The sequence below is a fragment of the Ochotona princeps genome, chromosome 1 (genome assembly GCF_030435755.1).
Source record: "Ochotona princeps isolate mOchPri1 chromosome 1, mOchPri1.hap1, whole genome shotgun sequence".
NCBI lineage: Eukaryota > Metazoa > Chordata > Mammalia > Lagomorpha > Ochotonidae > Ochotona > Ochotona princeps.
Window position 1 is genome coordinate 97,013,767 of NC_080832.1, and position 16,824 is coordinate 97,030,590.

At 43.9% G+C, this 16,824-nt stretch overlaps 1 protein-coding gene across 1 annotated transcript in view; it reads left to right on the forward strand.

Annotated features, from left to right (window-relative positions):
* LOC101532588 (glutathione S-transferase A4-like) overlaps nucleotides 1-10,089 on the forward strand; it is a 28,735-nt gene extending 18,646 nt beyond the window's left edge. Inside the window, exons 5-7 of the mRNA XM_058671850.1 lie at nucleotides 1,867-2,008; nucleotides 7,169-7,300; nucleotides 9,944-10,089. Coding sequence (XP_058527833.1) covers nucleotides 1,867-2,008; nucleotides 7,169-7,300; nucleotides 9,944-10,066 — 397 coding nt within the window. The 3' untranslated portion in view covers nucleotides 10,067-10,089. The remainder of the gene's footprint in view (nucleotides 1-1,866; nucleotides 2,009-7,168; nucleotides 7,301-9,943) is intronic.
* The last annotated feature ends 6,735 nt before the right edge of the window (nucleotides 10,090-16,824 follow it).

The following is a 16,824-nucleotide window of genomic DNA, read 5'->3' on the forward strand; positions in this document are numbered from 1 at the left end:
TTACCTTGAACGTGCTTGGATCCCATATGGGTGCCGATTCTAATCCCTGGGGGCCCCGCTTCTAATTCCCTGCCTATGGCCTGGCACAGAGAATTCAGTTGAGGATGGCCCAAAGCTTTGGGACCTTGCACCTGTGTGGGAGATCTGGACGAAGCTCCTGGTTCCTGGCTTTGGATTGGCTCAGCTCCAGCCATTGCAGCCACTTGGGAAGTAAACGATCGGATGGAGATCTTTCTTTCTGCCTCTCCTCCTCTCTGTCTCTCCTCCTCTCCAGTACAAATTAAAAAATAAATCTTTAAAGAAAAGAGAGAGATTTACCCATTCCAACCTACAATCTCCAATGGCCAGAGGCAATTACAAACAGTACTTGTATGGAGTCTTTTTTGTAACAATGTAAATAAGTGTTAATATACAAAATAGCCTATTTTTCTTACTATTTTGAGTCATATTTACATTTAAAAATAATTCCATGATTTTTCCTGCAAGAGATTTCTCCTAAGCTTCTTTGGATAGTGTCATTGATACTCCTTTCCTCACACTGAGCTGTATTAGACTAAATAAGTGGGCCAGGTGATAACCCACGGTGGAAGAAAAATGACTTGTAATTCAGACAGGACAGTGAAAATCCATTGTGTTATGTGCTGTTAAGAAGAAAGACTGGGGCGGGGGGCGGGAACACAAGATCATTAAGCAAAATTTTTTGAGCAGTTAACATGTCATGGGAAGCACAAAGCCGTCCTTGAAATGAAAGCTAGCACAGCGTGAACATATCAGTAGACTAGTAAATAATAGCCATGCCTACCACTATTAGTCTCTTTAATAGCTTTAAAAATAGTGTCTGTCAATGAAAGAGAATAAAATAGACTTGTTTATTTGCATTGACTGTGAAACTGGTGTAGGGTTTTTGACCTCGAATACGGAAGCAAACTCAATTCTTGTCTTGCAGGAAAGAATTTTCGTGCGGACACAGTTTAGTTTTAGAGAAAGATTTATTAGAAAAGTTGAGAAAGGAGGCTCCCGTCCTAGTGACCGGAGGGGTCTGAGATAGAAAGGACCCTTACCCTCTGCCATAGTGGCAGGAGGAGAAGTGGAAAAAGAGACCCATATTAATGATGGGGAGAGCACCTTTTAAAGGTTTACTTCAAAGGGGGTTTTCCAAGGACAAAAGGAATTTCCTGGTCCCCTGGTATTTGGATTTGGGGCAAAAGACCAGACAGGTGTCCAACATCGGACATTCCTGGCCTTGGGAATATGAGTACTACTTCCAGTCCCCTTTTCAATGATAAGGAGACCAGCCTGAGGCCCTCCCACACAATGGCCGGAGATAATGGCTGATACTTCACGTGGGGAATTGACAATGTCACCCTTGTCCGTTGGGAGAGATGTGCTCTGGGATAATACCCCTTTATATTTGAGAAAAAATGATGACTTGGGGACCCAGAATGCCCTAACTACCTACCACCCAGTCTAACTCCTCTCTCAAAACTAAACTTTCATTTCACATTTGCCAAGTCAGTGGGCTGTTAAATTATATTGCATTTCTACATCAGTGGAAAGATTCAGGCACTAATAACTTTGTACTTCTGGTAAACATTGAGTTTCTTTTTTTAAAGTTCGAATAGCTCAGTTATTTGCTTTGTTACTTCTTTCATACATCCTTTTATTCAATGAACTCTTTCAGAGATCCCACTGAATGTCAGTGAGCTAGCTGGTTCTGGTCCTAGAAATCATTTAAGAGAGTGGCAGCTTCAGGGAGAAAAGCAAATGGCCTTAGTTCCAATATCAGTTTATGCTATAGCAGTGTTAGGTTAGGAAGCCCTGTAACCAGACATTTCTTTCCATGTGGGAGCCAATGATGTCTTGCAGGATCGACATGTACATTGATGGCATAATGGATCTGAAGATGATGATTGCTTGGGCTGCCTTTGACCCCCCTGGGGAGAAAGAGAAGAATATTGATTCAATCATAAATAAAGCTAAGACCCGCTACTTCCCTGTATTTGAAAAGGTAGGTGATAAGGACCCAGGGTGTTTCTTTTCTTTTTTTTTTTAAATTTTATTTTTTAATGCATTTTATTATTATTGTTATTATTTTATAATACAGTTTCATATTCCCTTATCCCTTCCCCAGTTTCCTCCCCCCCAGTTCCTCTATATCATTACTAACATATAATTCTTCATGCTCAGTCATATGTCCATCATTGCAGGCATAGACAATGGCAGAGAGTCCAGAATCCTATTGTCAAGATATAGTAAACAGTTTCATTGTAAGTCCATCTTTGTCTGGAAGTAGAAACGCATACCACACTACATCCTCACATCTGGATGCTAGTCTCCATTTCACAACTACCATACATCCCCTTAAATGAAAAGTCATGATACAAAATCAACAATAGAAAGAAAAATAGAAATTTACAATGCCATGAAGTTAAATGACATGTTACTAGATATGACAGTCTCCATTACACAGCTACTATACATCCCCTTAAATGAAGAGCCACAAAACAAAATCAACATCCGGGAAAAAAAAAGAAATTAACAACATCAAGAAGTTAAATAATATGCTATTAAATGACTAATGTGTAGCTGAAGAAATGAAAATCAAGAACCTTCTTGAAGAAAATGATGCCACTGCATGATCTACGAGTCACTGAATGATTTAATCAGAAGGAAGTGTTTTGAAGAGATGAAACCAACAGAAAACAACAAAACCCATGCAATCTAGTTTCAGCTGATCTTTGTTGAGGTGTGTCTCCTCTAGACAATAAGCAGATGGGTTTTGTTTTTTAATCCATTCTACTAATCTATGGTGTTTGATTGAGCTTAAGCCATTTACATTCAGAGTTTAATATACATGTGTGTTACTTTGGTCCTGTCATTTTAGAAACGGGTTGTTTATTGGTTTAGTCTTCTGTTGTCATTTTACTGGGATGTTCTTCACATTTGCCTTTGGTTTTGCTAGGTGCTATTCCTCTTTTCTGTCAAGAGAACTTCTTTAAGTATCATTGTAGGGCAGGTTTGAAATAGGCAAATTCTTTTAATTTTTTAAATTTTTCTTTAATTTTATTTCATTTTCAAAGACAAAAGAAAGCTTTGCTGGATATGTTATCCTAGGCCGACAATTTTTTTCTTTTAGAATCTGGAATATGTCACTCCATTCTCTTCTTGCCTGTAGAGTTTCCTGTGAGATCTCCTGTGAGCTTAATTGGCATTCCTTTATATGTCAATTGATTTTTTTCACATGTGCATTTAAGGATCTTTTCCTTATGTTCAATTGAAAAGAGCTTGATGATCATATGTCGTGGTGAAGATGACTTTTGATCAAGCCTGTTGGGAGTTCTGTGCCCCTCCTGGATGTTGTTTCCCAATACTTTCTCCAGATTAGGGAAATTTTCCTTTATTATTTCATTAAATACATTTTCAAACTCAGCTGCTCTTTCTGCACCTTCTGGGACTCCCATAACTCTTAGATTTGGCCTCTTATAGTGTCTTTCAATTCTTGAATACTTTTTTTGGCCTGATCCAGCTCTGCTTCCAGCTTTTTGTTTGCTTCCCCCTGATGACAGGAAATATCTTCCAATTCTGAGATTCTTTCTTCTGCTTTCTTCATTCTATTTTGGAGACTCTCCACTGTACTCTTAATTTGCTCTACTGTGTTCTTAATTTCTGATATACCAGCCTTGATTTGCTTTGTTGCTTCCTTAAATTCTTTGAACTCTTGCATGAGCTTCTCATTGTTGATCAGAATCTTTAAAATGAGTCTTATGGATTCTGTGTACCCCATTTTCTCGATGTCTTCCTCAGTTAACTCTGAGGTTAGCATAGGGTTTTGCTCCTTTGCAGGGGAGTCTTCAGTAATATTCATTGTGCTTTTGTCTCTTTTGCTGTTGGTCATTGCACTTCTGGTTAGCTGAGTCTTCTCCTTGTGGCAGATTTCTAAGTTGTGTCACCCACAAGGCTGCAATGCGATTTTACTTATTGTGGTTGGTACACAACTTTTCCTTGCAGCCACTTGTGTCACAGCCTCCAGCGAGTTCCAGGTGTGGGTTCTTATGTCAAATTTCCACCGTGATCTCCACAGCCCCAGCTCTTGACTCACCACTCTCCACCTCCTGTGATATCGTGCTGAGGCTGCACTGTTGTCTCTGCAACCTTTCTCCCACTTCCGGTTGGAGCCGGTCCCAGGATTAGAGACTCCAGGTGTCCTCTATAATTAGTTTGTTGGTGGTGCTGATCTTGTCGGAACCTGTTGGACTTTAAGTCTGGGTGCCACACGGACCTATTTTGACCAGTACGCTGAAACAGTCAGTATTATTTTCCTGCGGGACCAGTGTAATCACGGACCTCAGCAAGTTCTCGCGAGCTCAGCACATGCGCAGTTCACTATTGTCCCCTGCAGTCCCAAAGCTATTGCCACAGTGCCCAAAATGGCGCCTGATATACAACCACTACAGTTCTTGATCTTCTGGCCGTCAGATCTGAGGGCTACCCAGACCTGCCCTGGGTGGAACCCGTAGAATGCCACATCATTGCAGTTCACTGAGACAGAAATGAGCTCACTCCCAGCTTAGTGCATGCTCCGTCCTTTCCCTTGCCCTTTTCTCCTTTGGCAAAATGGCGCCCAGTTCAGCTCTAAGGGGCTGACTGGGCTGTGAAATCCACTCTGTTATCACACTGCCCGTCTGAGATCTGCTGCTCTGTCTCTGCTCCTGGTCAAATCAAATGGACCAGTAGAACAGACAGTTCTTTGTCTGGGTTCACCACCCGAACTCCCAGTGAAAGTCCCTTCCCACCTGGTTGCTGGCAGAGTTCCGACTGCTGTTGGCGTTTAGATTGCCGTGCTGGAGTATCAGTCTCTGCAACACCACACTGCTGTGTCCACTGCTTTCCTGTGTCAGTCAGTCTCCAGGTACCCCTCTGCTGTTGTTCTGTCCCTTTCTATTTCCTAAAATACGTCCTCTCTGCTTCATCCTGATTAAATGTTTTTCCGTCCACATAAACGTGTCCTTACCCTATTCCGCCATCTTGATTCTCTGACACAGGGTGTTTCTATCTGCTGTACTAAGCATATTCAAGGTGTCACTTTCTGACAGAACGTAGGTGATGTTCATTTTATTGCTTTGAGTTAAACACCTTAACTAAGCTGGCATAGTATATGGGCATTGCTGGTTAAAATCCTGCCTGCTTCACTTCTGATCTATCTCCAGGCAAATAGCCTGGGAAAAGTTATGGAAAATGGCCCAAGTGGTTGGGCCACACATGTGGGACACCCAGGCTCTTAGCTTCTGGATGTTGGCTTCAGTCTGACCCAGTTCTGGCTGTTGTGGTCATGTGGAGAAAAAAACAGTAGATGGAAGCTCTCTCTCTGGCTCTCCCTCTCTCTCTCTCTTACTGTTTCAAATAAACAAATACAACCAAATCCCCAAAACTTACATAAGGATTCTAAAATATAAACAGGCAAATTTCCAGCAAAATTCAGTTCCAATAGAATTGTAATGAACCTAACATAATAAAGGCATACAGAATTTCTGTTCTTATATATATATATATATTTAAATTTATTTATTTTTATTGTAAAGGCTGAATTACAGAGAGAAGGAGAAACAGAGAGAAAGATCTTCCATCCACTGATTGACTCCCTAAGTGGCCACAATGGCCAGACTTGAGTTGATCCAAAGCCTGGAGCCAGAAGCCAGGAGTTTCTTCTGTGTCTCCCATGCAGGTGTAGGGTCCCAAGGCTTTAGGACATGCTCTACTGCTTTCCCAGGCCTCAAGCAGGGTGCTGTATGGGATACAATCCAGGGAGCAGCCAGGATACAAACCAATGCTCACTTGGGATCCCTGTGTATGTAAGACAAGGATTTAACCACTTGGCTACCCGGCCTGGCTCCTCTATTTCTCTTTTAAAAAAATATTTACTTATATTTTTTTAAAGATTCATTTTTATTTTTATTACAAAGTCAGATATACTGAGAGGAGGAGAGATAGAGAGGAAGTGGAGCCGCCGGGATTAGAACCAGCGGTCATATGGGATCAAGGCGAGGACCTTAGCCACTAGGCCACGCTGCCGAGCCCATATTTACTTACTTTTATTTGAAAGGCAAATTTATACTGAAAAGGGGAGAGAAAGGTGTTTCATCTGCTAATTCATTCCCCAATGGCTACAAGGGCTGAAGCTGGGTTGATCTGAAGCCAGGAGCTTCCTCTCCATCTCCCATATGGGTGCAGGAGCCCAAGGCCTTGGGCCATCCTCCATTTCTTTCCCAGGCCATACACAGGTGGGTCAGAAGAGAGCAGCCAGGGGCCCAGCACAATGGCTCAGTGCCTAAATCCTTGCTTCGCAGCTGCCAGGATTCCATATGGGCACCAGCTTGTGTTTCATTGCTCCACTTCCCATTCAGGAAGAAGCTCCTGGCTTTGGATTGGCTCAGCTCTGGCTTCAGCTGTGGCTAGTTGGGGAATGAACCAGTGGATGGAAAATCTTTCTTTCTGTTTCTCCTTGCTATAAACTTCACTTTCCAATAAAAAAAGCAAGACAAAAAACAAAACAAAACAAAACCCATTTTTTTAAGGAAAAGAAGAAGAAAAAGAAAAAAAAGAAAAAAAAAAAAAAAAAAAGAATTGGAGCAGCCAGGACTCAAACTGGTGTCCATATGGAATTCTGGCATTGCAGGTAGATTGGCCTGATATGCCACCATGCTGGTCTACTTTGTGCTAAGAATTTTTTTCATGTTTACTTTTCACCGGATAGTAAGAAATTGGCTTTATAGGTGGCTCAGGTTTGGGTTTTACTCCCCCATTGGTGACTCACTCTTGCAGGTAAGTGGCATAGCAGTCAGTTCTAGTTAATCATAGCTTTTGTCTTTACCTGGACTGGTGAGTATATTACTCAGCCATTTCCAGGCTTGTAACAGGAGTCCGGTGTCAGCATCTCATTACTCAACATACTTAATAACCACTGACAGAGTTCCAGAAAGACTGTACCAATTTATAGTATTATGGCACGTGCACGAGTGTGATTCACCCTAGTCTGGTAAGGCTTGGAAAAAAAAAAAGATTCTTCATGGAATGTGATCTGCTCAAAAGAGTTCCTGTTTTTGTAAGTATTTAATCAGGCAAAATAGTCCTTGCTTTCACTCACTGGTGTTTGTTCTTTTTGTTTTGGTAGGTTTTGAGAGACCACGGAGAGGATTTTCTTGTTGGCAACACCTTCAGCTGGGCAGACGTACAACTAATAGAAGCCCTGTTCATGTTGGAGGAACTCAGTGCCTCTGTTCTCTCTGACTTCCCGCTGCTGCAGGTAACGCGTGACACAATGGACAGAAACAGACACAGCAAGGCGTGCCTCCCAATCAACCTCAGCTGCACCTTGAGAAGATGGGTTTTTTGGTTGTTGTTAAGATTTATTTATTTTTTTATTACAAAGTCAGATATACAGAGAGGAGAGACAGAGAGGAAGACCTTCCTCCGATGATTCACTCCCCAAGTGAGCACAATGGCCAGTGCTGCACCGATCCGATGCCGAGAACCTGGAACCTCTTCCGGGTCTCCCACGTGGGTGCAGGGTCCCAAGGCTTTGGGCCGTCCTTGACTGCTTTCCCCGGCCACAAGCAGGGAGCTGGATGGGAAGTGGAGCTGCCAGGATTAGAAGCGGTGCCCATATGGGATCCCAGTGTGCTCAAGGCGAGGACTTTAGCCGCTAGGCCACGCCGCCGGGCCCGAGAAGATGGGTTTTAAAGTCATTAATTTTATTTATCCTGGCTATTTTCTATTGCTTACACTACAGAATCTATTAGAACACAGAAGTTTAAAGGGAGAATTAGATTATTCTGAGTTACAGCATGGACATTTAATACCACTCTATCTTTTTTAAGGATTTGTTTATTATTATTGGAAAGATTTACAGAGAGAAGGAGAGATAGAGAGGAAGATCTTCTGTCTGACCAATGGTTCACTCACTCCCCAGGTGGCCGCAACGGCTGGAGTTGAACCAGTCCGAAGCCAGGAGCCAGGAGCTTCTTTTGTGTCTCCCAAACAAGTACAGGTTGCCAAGGCTTTGGGCCATCCTCTACTGCTTTCCCAGACTACAGGCAGGGAACTGTATGGGAAGTGGAGCAGCTGAGACACGAACAGTTGTTCATACGGGATTCCTACAGATGTGAGGCAAGGATTTAGCCACTGAGCCATTGCGCTGAGCCTACTACCTTATTTTTCTCTGCTGTTTTCTTCCTAGTGAAATGAGACTCACAGCTTCCTCTCCCAGCTCCTGCCAGCCATCCCAGCCTGTTTTTCATCGCCTGTTGCTGGGGTCTCAGCACCTCCTGTGGACTGTTCCAACTTTCTGCTTGGGGGGGCACTGCTCAGCTCTCAGATCCAATTCTACCACTGCCAGATTAACCTGGGCCTTGTTGCAGTTCTTTAGGAATATTCAATCAATTGGATGACCTCTAGTATTGTAACTTAAGAATAGCTTTTTAAAAATTATTACAACAGGAATTAAAATACATGTAGCTACATTAGACACTTATATAAACTCAAAGACGAGGAAGGGGAGATGGAGAAAGAGGAAGTTGGGGGTGGGGGAAGGAGGAGGTCATCCAGAGGTTACAGCCTGAAACATCCTGGTATATTATTTTGTGCCTCTCCCAAAATAGGATTATACTGAATACTGGTTGTGGCCTGCTTTTAACATTCTTTTCAGAGGAATGTGAGTATATTGACGTTAACAACATTTTTTCTGCCATATCATGCTGTATTGTTTTCACTGAACAATGGCATCAGATCTTTTTGAAAACACCAGAGCTATGTGAATACAAATAAAAAAATCTTGCTCTCACTACTGCCCTCCCACCTTCCTGCCCCTGTAATCACTTTTATTGTTCCCTTGTGTTCCTTTGTTCCTATCCATGCAGGTCTAAGAATAGCACGAATATATATTCTTTTCCGTCTTTCACGTTCTTTCACAAAACAGCAACATGTATCATTCATCTTCTAAAAATCTTTCCCTGTTAGCAAAGACTTTCCTCTTGCTTTTTATATAAGAAATCATTTTAAGTTATTGGCTTATATTTCTTGTGGGGATGTACTATAATTTATATAATCAACTTGCCTTTCCTGGAAATGTAGGTCATTTCCAATGGTACACTTTGCCGACATTACTATAGGTATTCCTGTGTTGCATGTTTATTTACTCCTAGAACAAGACTTGATAAAGAATGTGAGTAATACAGGATTAAGATTTTACGTCAAATATGTCGGCAATCGGACTGCCCTTCTCAGGAAACGCCAGCACACCCGGGAAGGACTCGCTCCGGTTCAACACACAGACCTCATAAGCCAGAAGTCTAGACACAAACAAGGCATGGGGGACGTGGGGGGCAGCCAGTCGAGATAAAAGAATCCTTTGCTGTGGAAAGGGAGGCCCAGTGGGGTTGAAGGAGTATTTCTTTCCCCTGCACAGAGACCCACATCCACTGTGATACAGTGGGCTTGGACCAGGAGAAAGCCCCCTTGGCAGGTGTTTATCAGCGTCAACAAGGCGCACTGCGGCGGTGGGGCTGGGTCTTATCAGCCCAGGAGGTCCCTGGTAAGCAACTGTGAAGCCACATCCGAGTCAACCAGGCAACATCTTCAGGCACTCAAATTAAAATAGTTTCTTCTTCTTTTTTTTTAATATTAAATTCATTTATTATTTTATGACACAATTCCATAGGTTCTGGAATTTCCCTTACCCCATCTCCACACTCCCTCTTTCCGGAAGTGGTTTAGTTTTGCTCTCTTGTTTTCTGTTTTTGTTTTTCCTTGCACCTGATTACACCAAGTGTAACCATTTATGTTCCAACAGTCTGGCAAGTCCTAACAATGATGGAGTTACGATTTTTTTCTTTTTTTCCTAAAGGTTGTGACTGTCATTGAGAACTTGATTTCATTGTTTTCCTTTCAGGCCTTTAAAGCCAGAATTTGCAACATTCCCACTGTGAAGAAGTTTCTGCAGCCTGGGAGTCAGAGGAAGCCTCCCCCAGACAATCGCTATGTTGAAACAGTCAAGAAAGTCCTGCTCTTGTGATGGCAGCCGTGCCCAGCAGCCAGAGCCCGATCTGCTCACAGCAGCAGCAGCAGCAGCAGCAGCTGCACGGGCCAGTGGTGGCATCTTGGAGTAAAGTGCATGGGAAGGAAAGGCCAGGCTTCTGTGCATGGCAAATACTGATTAAACACATAGAACACCCTTCTGCTGTGTGGGTTTTTTTTTTTTTTTTTAAATCTTGTTGTTTTGGGATGATGGCCCACAAGTTTCAGGAAACCAATAATCCATATAAATAAAGGAGGATGTATTCAGAGCATAGAGCACTGTTCTTGCAGCCTGCATTGAGGTCAGTACTACTTGAGGAGAAGGTCACCAGAAATTTTGGGGGATAGGATCTCCCCCAGACAGCACTGATGGCTGAGTGCCTGGGAATAAAAGTGGGGGACCAGCGTTGTGACACAGCAACTTAAGGCACGCTTAGGATGCCTGCAGCCCATGTCAGAGTCCCAGTTTGAGTCTCAGCAACTCTGGTTCGAATCCAGTTTCATTAGATCATGGGAAAGCAGCAGATAATGCTCCTAGTATTTCAGCTCTTGCCAGTTATGTGGGACACCAGGATGGAGTTCTAGGCTTTTTGCTTCAGTCTGGTCCAGCCTTGACCATGTGGCCACTGGAGGAGTGAACTAGCAGACACAAGAACTCTCTAGCTCTCTCCCTGCCACTCTGCCTTTCAAAAAAAAAAATTTTTTTAAAGATTTTATTATTTTTTTTTTATTGGAAAGGTAGATATATGGAGAAGAGGAGAGACAGAGAGGAAGATCTTCCATCTGACCGATGGTTCACTCCCCAAGTGACTGTAATGGCTGGACCTGAACCAATCTGAAGCCAGGAGCCAGGAGTTTCTTCTGGGTCTCTCACACAGGTGCAGGGTCCCAAGGCTTTGGGCCATCCTGACTACTCTCCCAGGCCACAAGCAGGGAGCTGGATGGGAAGTGGAGCTGCCAGGATGTGAACTGGTGCCCGTATGGGAACCCAGAGCGTTCAGGGCGAGGACTTTAGCCACTGAGCTATTGCATAGGGCCCTCAAAAATGTTTTTAAATGACCATTGACCAATGAGAGGAAGATGATAGCTAGTGCTAGGAACCGTAAAGAACAATGTGGGAACAGGGGATGTCCAGGAAACATCATTTGGAAACCTGAAAGAGCTTTGCTAACCAAGGGTCTTATTCCATCTGACTGAGCACCCCGAGGTTAGGTTTGGCCTGGAAGAAACAATTCCCAGTGCTCCTGGGGGAGGCTGTGCTCAGCTTTGCCTGTGTCCTGCTTTGTGAGTGGAACACGATCCCAAGGCCTGACCTCAACCTGGCCGCTTGCTATGACCAGGGGAAGTATTCTTCCATTGGACTCTTGATGTGCTTCCCATAGGTCTCCCATTGTGTTCCCGAGTCACAGAGTTTGGAGTTCAGGGTTTGGGGCGTCTTTAGCAGCAGAGGCCGGACTGCCCCAGCGATGAGCCGGCTGGTGTCTCAGGCATGCTGTGGCTCCCAGCGGGCTCTGCTCTGGATCTATGGCTTTGGGTCTAACATTCTCAAAGTTCTAAACTCCTGCTAGGACATCCTGCCCCTAGCTATGCATTTTATCAACTTTATATGTATATGCAGGTATGTATGAAAGGGTCTTCAAACATTTTGTGGAAAATGTGCTGCCTCTTTTAATGACATTTTTGCATGAATTTTGGGTGTGGCCTTACTTGTGAAACGACTTAGTGGCTCATGAGACTTCATTCTACTTGCCCTGTCCATTCTTCCCTGTTTCTTCGGACACTGGATTTTGTAGCAGAGGGCTCTGACAACTTGAGTCACACTGTGTTCCCTATCGCAGCCCATGTGGCCAGATCCCAACTTGGGGCTGACGCTCAGCATGCAGCCCATCTCATCACCTACCCTGACAAAGCCCTGGCCAGCCAGCTACAGGGAACCTGAGCACTGGAAATGCTGCCCACTGCTACAAAAGCCAAGTTTCTGTCTGTACAGAAATTAAAGGGGGAAAAAGAAAAGACATTATTGTTAAATGAATCAAAACGAAAGACCAATTTATTTTTGTTACACTCACATATGATTTTGCTAAATGGTTTTGGTAAATCATTCAAATAGTTTGGAGAGCTGAACATGAAAAAGAAATCCTAGGTCCTTCCTTCTTGGCTCACCTAGGCCAGTGTTTTACAACTGAGCTTCCAAAACCCCATGCCAGTTTTGCCTGTGCTCTCTCATGGGAGACCCAGAAGAGGCTCTGGGCTCCTGACTTTGGATTGGCTCAGCTCCGGCCATTGCAGCTGCTTGGGGAGTGAATCGTCAGACAGAAGATCTTCGTCCTCTCTGTATATCTGACTTTTCAATAAAAATAAACCTTAAAAAAAAAAAAAAAAAGAAACAAGCCCTTAGGCATGATCTCAATCTGACGGTCTGATACTGTTTCTGAGATCATCGCAAATGCAGCTGATGACAGACATAGCCAGCTAGCCCAAACCATCTCACTAGTACAAGTCAGTGTCTTCCTTGTCATTGTACAGATGTGTCTTGGCCGGATTACATCCTGATAAGCTCACTGTAAGTTGAAAATAGTGCAAAATGAAAATCTGCACACTTAACCTTCGCTGTGTTCAGCATCACAGAACAAGGTGGAGTAACGGGTGCTGCTTCTAGCAAGCTGGGAGCTGTGACTCACTGCTGCCGCCTTGTGGCAGGAGAGAGTATTGCATCGTGTCTCACTAGTAAAAGTGGTTTTTAAGCAGATAAAGTGGACTGTCAACTACGCATTTCAAAGAACAAAGGGTAATGCATGGCCTTTCATACACTTAGTGTCGCTCATATCTCATTCTGACCTCTGTGACAGCCTTCAATCCTTCCCTGGTTCAGTCACTGGTTCTTCTCATCCTGATTATCCTTTTATCTGCAATGAGAAATGAATGCAGCCTAAATAGAGCCAAACAGGGGAGACTAACAAAATTCCTTAAAGAGTGAGGCTGTTGCTGGCAGGGGAACAGGGAGAGCAGAGGGGACAGACCAGAGAGGTCTGCTCTCTCCTTGTGTCAAGACGAAGATCCATGTTTTAGCTTGTATCATAATTTTATCCCTTTTAAAGGCTGCTCATGTGAATGTGTTTATTACAGTTAATTGAATTTTTATTTATATTTTAGTCTGACAAACAGAGAGACAGACACACACAAAGAACTGCCAATCAATTGATTCACTCTCCAAATAGCCACAAGGGCCGGCCCAAAGTTTGGAGCTGTGGACTGGATCCAGGACTCTAACGTGAATGGTTGAAATGCATGGAGCTACATCCCAGCATCTGAAGTAGCAGGAAGCTGGAGTCAGGAGTGGAACTGGGCGTCTAACCCAAGCACCGTGGCGTAGGACATGAATGTAATCCCTACCTTCATCACTAAGACAATCGCTTGTCTTGCCGCATGCCTCCTCTTGTATTATAGCCAGAGGTATATTACTCAGCCATCTTTCAGGATCTGCAGAGCTGACAACCAACAAGATGTCCCCATCTTTCCTTCCGCTTGTTCCAATCACATTCTTCTTTTTCACAATTAGTTCTCAGATTTCTGGGACTTCTATTATGGGGACTATTTGTACTTTATACCTCATATTTAGTTGTGGTTTCAACAAAAGCTTTGTTCCTTCTAAAAGGAACTTCAGGTATCAGGAAACAGGTGCAGCCCTATCAGAGATCGAAGGTCCTTCCAGACAAACTACACAAACTAGAGACTGAGTCAGACAGAGGTCATGAGAGCAAAGTCACTGGCCCTTTTTATGGACCAGGCTCTCTTCCAGGCACTCGCCGTCCACTCTGTGGTTTAATCCTTGCAACAACCCTCCCAGAGACGTGTGATCTGTTAGTGCAGGGGGGGAACTCAAGGCCCCGAGAAGCAGGAGACCGAAGTCCCATGGAGAGAGCGAGGACTAGAGTGAGAAAGCAGGCCCACTCTTGGCAGACCCCAGGAGCTTTCTGCTTTTCAGAGTTAACAATAAATACCTGTAAAACGTAAACTTTAGAAGACTGAGATGCCAGCTGGGGAACAAGTGTAGGTTGAGTATCTGTTATCTGAAGTGCTTGGGATCAGAAACATTTTGGATTTCTGATTTTTGGATTTTGAAATGTTTGCGTACAAATAATGAGATGTCTTGGAAATGAGACCCAAGTTCCCAAACAGAATTCATGTATGCCTCACGTATGCGCTTCACACTTGGGCGGAAGGTGATTGTACGCAGCGTTTTAGTGTCCCCGAGTTTTGACTATGAGCTCTCATGTGAGATCAGGTCTGGAATTTTAGTCTTGTGTTGTCACAGCAGAATCCAGCAATTTTCAGCTTTTGTAGCATTTCTGATTTTTGGAATTTGGATGTTCAGCCTGTATCCCTGTATCCTGTGTCATTTTTTTTTTTCCACGTAACCTCCATCAGCATGAAAGAATCCAGTCCTATAGGGACTTTCCTGCTGGGCTCCACCTCCAGATGAGGGCATTCTTAAAGAGCACAGCTCTTCCAGGCCAGGGGATGCTTTGCTTTCTTGCAGTGGTTGTGGACAGCTGTGAGAGTCCTCAGGTGGCGGACCTGGCTGGCCCTATTCTCCCCTGAAGCAGGCCCAGGACTTACCTGGTTGGCTCAGGAGGGTTTCCTGGCAAGACTGCGAGTCACCCGAGTCAGCAACCGTTCCAACTGACTCGCTCTCTCATGTGCGCTTTTTGTGTCCACTCTTCACGACCCTCAGATTCTCTTTTCACACCCTCTGCTGTTATAGACAAAACAGTAATCCTAAAAACTATTTTTTTCCCAAGTCCCTGCTCTGTGCCTACCTGGTTCTAGGCATTTATACCTCTTACTTAATCTTTGCAACTTCCTTGTAAGGTAGGGCCTGGGGAGGTTTAGCAACTTTCCATAATCAGATTAGATGCTTGAGAGGAGGTTTCAGTATGGTTCTGTGTGGCCCTGGTGTGAGTCATGACAGCAGAAAATGTTCAAGAGGGAATGAAGGACTTAAAGTATCATTAGACTGCACAACAAGAGCTAGTACCATGGAGTGATGCATACAGAGGCCTTGGAGTTTACTTAAGCTGCATCCCCTAGACACCAGGCTGTAACAGACAACCAAAGTAGTTGTTATTTCTCAGCCATCTACACGCCTGTCTCCCTTTCACAATTGTAGGAGGTTCCAATATTCTGATTCATTCCACTGCCTTTCCTTTCAGGTCTTTGTGGTCAAATCTAAAACTATAATTTCGTTGGCTATAGTGTTCCCAGAAGGCATTATGGCGATTGGTTCTATGTAGTGATTAAGCAGCTTGTCGAGTGTGGAATAAGCAGATAGAAAAGTCATGGGATTGGAAGAGATGCCAGAGATGACTGAATCCGGCAGTGCCCTAGGGACACGATGCCAAGCAGGCCAGCTGTGCCTCTTCTAGGGAATAGGCCTGCAAAGGCTCTTGCACACAGAAGATAAGAGGGCTCTGAGCCATTTCTCAAAGTCCCTCTTCTGTTTGATCAAGATGTGTACATGGAGAAAAAAACCCAAAATATATTTGTAAGATATCAGGTTTATCTGTAGATGGCAAAGATTGTATTTGTTTTCATAAATGGGACAAGTTCAAAAAGAACAACAAATCTGAGGTTGCTTTCTGATTCTTCAAGATCTGTGTGTGTGCGTGTGTGTGTGTATGCGAGTGTGTGTGTGCGAGTGTGTGCGCGTGTGTGTGAGTGTGTGTGCGAGTGTGAGTGTGTGTGTGCGAGTGTGTGCGAGTGCGAGTGCGTGTGTGCGAGTGTGTGCGGGTGTGTGCGAGTGTGTGCGTGTGTGCATGAGAGGGAGGGAGAGTCAAAGGATGGATTTTAACACAGTGTTTGGCACACAGCAGCAGATTTTTATTACGCCTTTGTTTTCCCTTTTCCTTCCAAACATAGAAAAGAAGAGCAGAGATTTCTGCCGGTGACCCTGAGGATAGCATTGGCCTTGGAGCTGGTCAAATAGGATATCAGAGGCTGCTGGGGTCCGTGCAGTAGGTGTGGATGGCACGAAGGTATGAAGAGAACAGCTCCCCTGCTTGGCAGGGCCCCAGGGAGCTTCCAGCTGTTTGGCAGGGCCCGGCGGATTTCTCTCTGACCACCTTGACGCAATCTCACCTCCTTTTTGCATGGACACTCAAGCACCCCGCTAAGAATCCTGTAATCTATTGAGGCATTGTTTGCCCTGTGAGATAGCTTTGGCTAGTAATGTGAGCTTGAGAGTTAATGTGATTGATAATGTCTTGGTGAGTGGGCCTTTGACAATTTACACACAGGAGCACAATTAAGCCCCTGCCATTTTTGGACACCTTATTGGGTATTTAACCATTGCCTCAGAACCTGGCCCAGACATACAGCATGCCTTCTGGGAAACGGCTTAATAAGAATTTTACAAAGTAACGGAAGTGATGGGAGTATGAGCGGAAACTGCTATGGCGAAAGATATAGTTACTGTGACCTTAAAGGTTAGCCTGTCCTTGCAACTCTTTAGAGCATAGAAAATGTAGCTGTTTTAGCCGCTTTCATAATTTTTTAACTAGAGGAAATTTAGGGCGATTTTATTAACATCATAGAGGTATACTTTTGATGACTGTTTGATTGTTTATGAGGTCGTGGAGCCTGCAGTTGTAGGGGGATTTAATGTTTGAAACTTTTTTGTCTTAGATCTTTATGTTTTTTCTCTTTTGATGTGTTTCTCCCACTGATAGATAAGTTGTGAAAATAAAATGTAGCAGG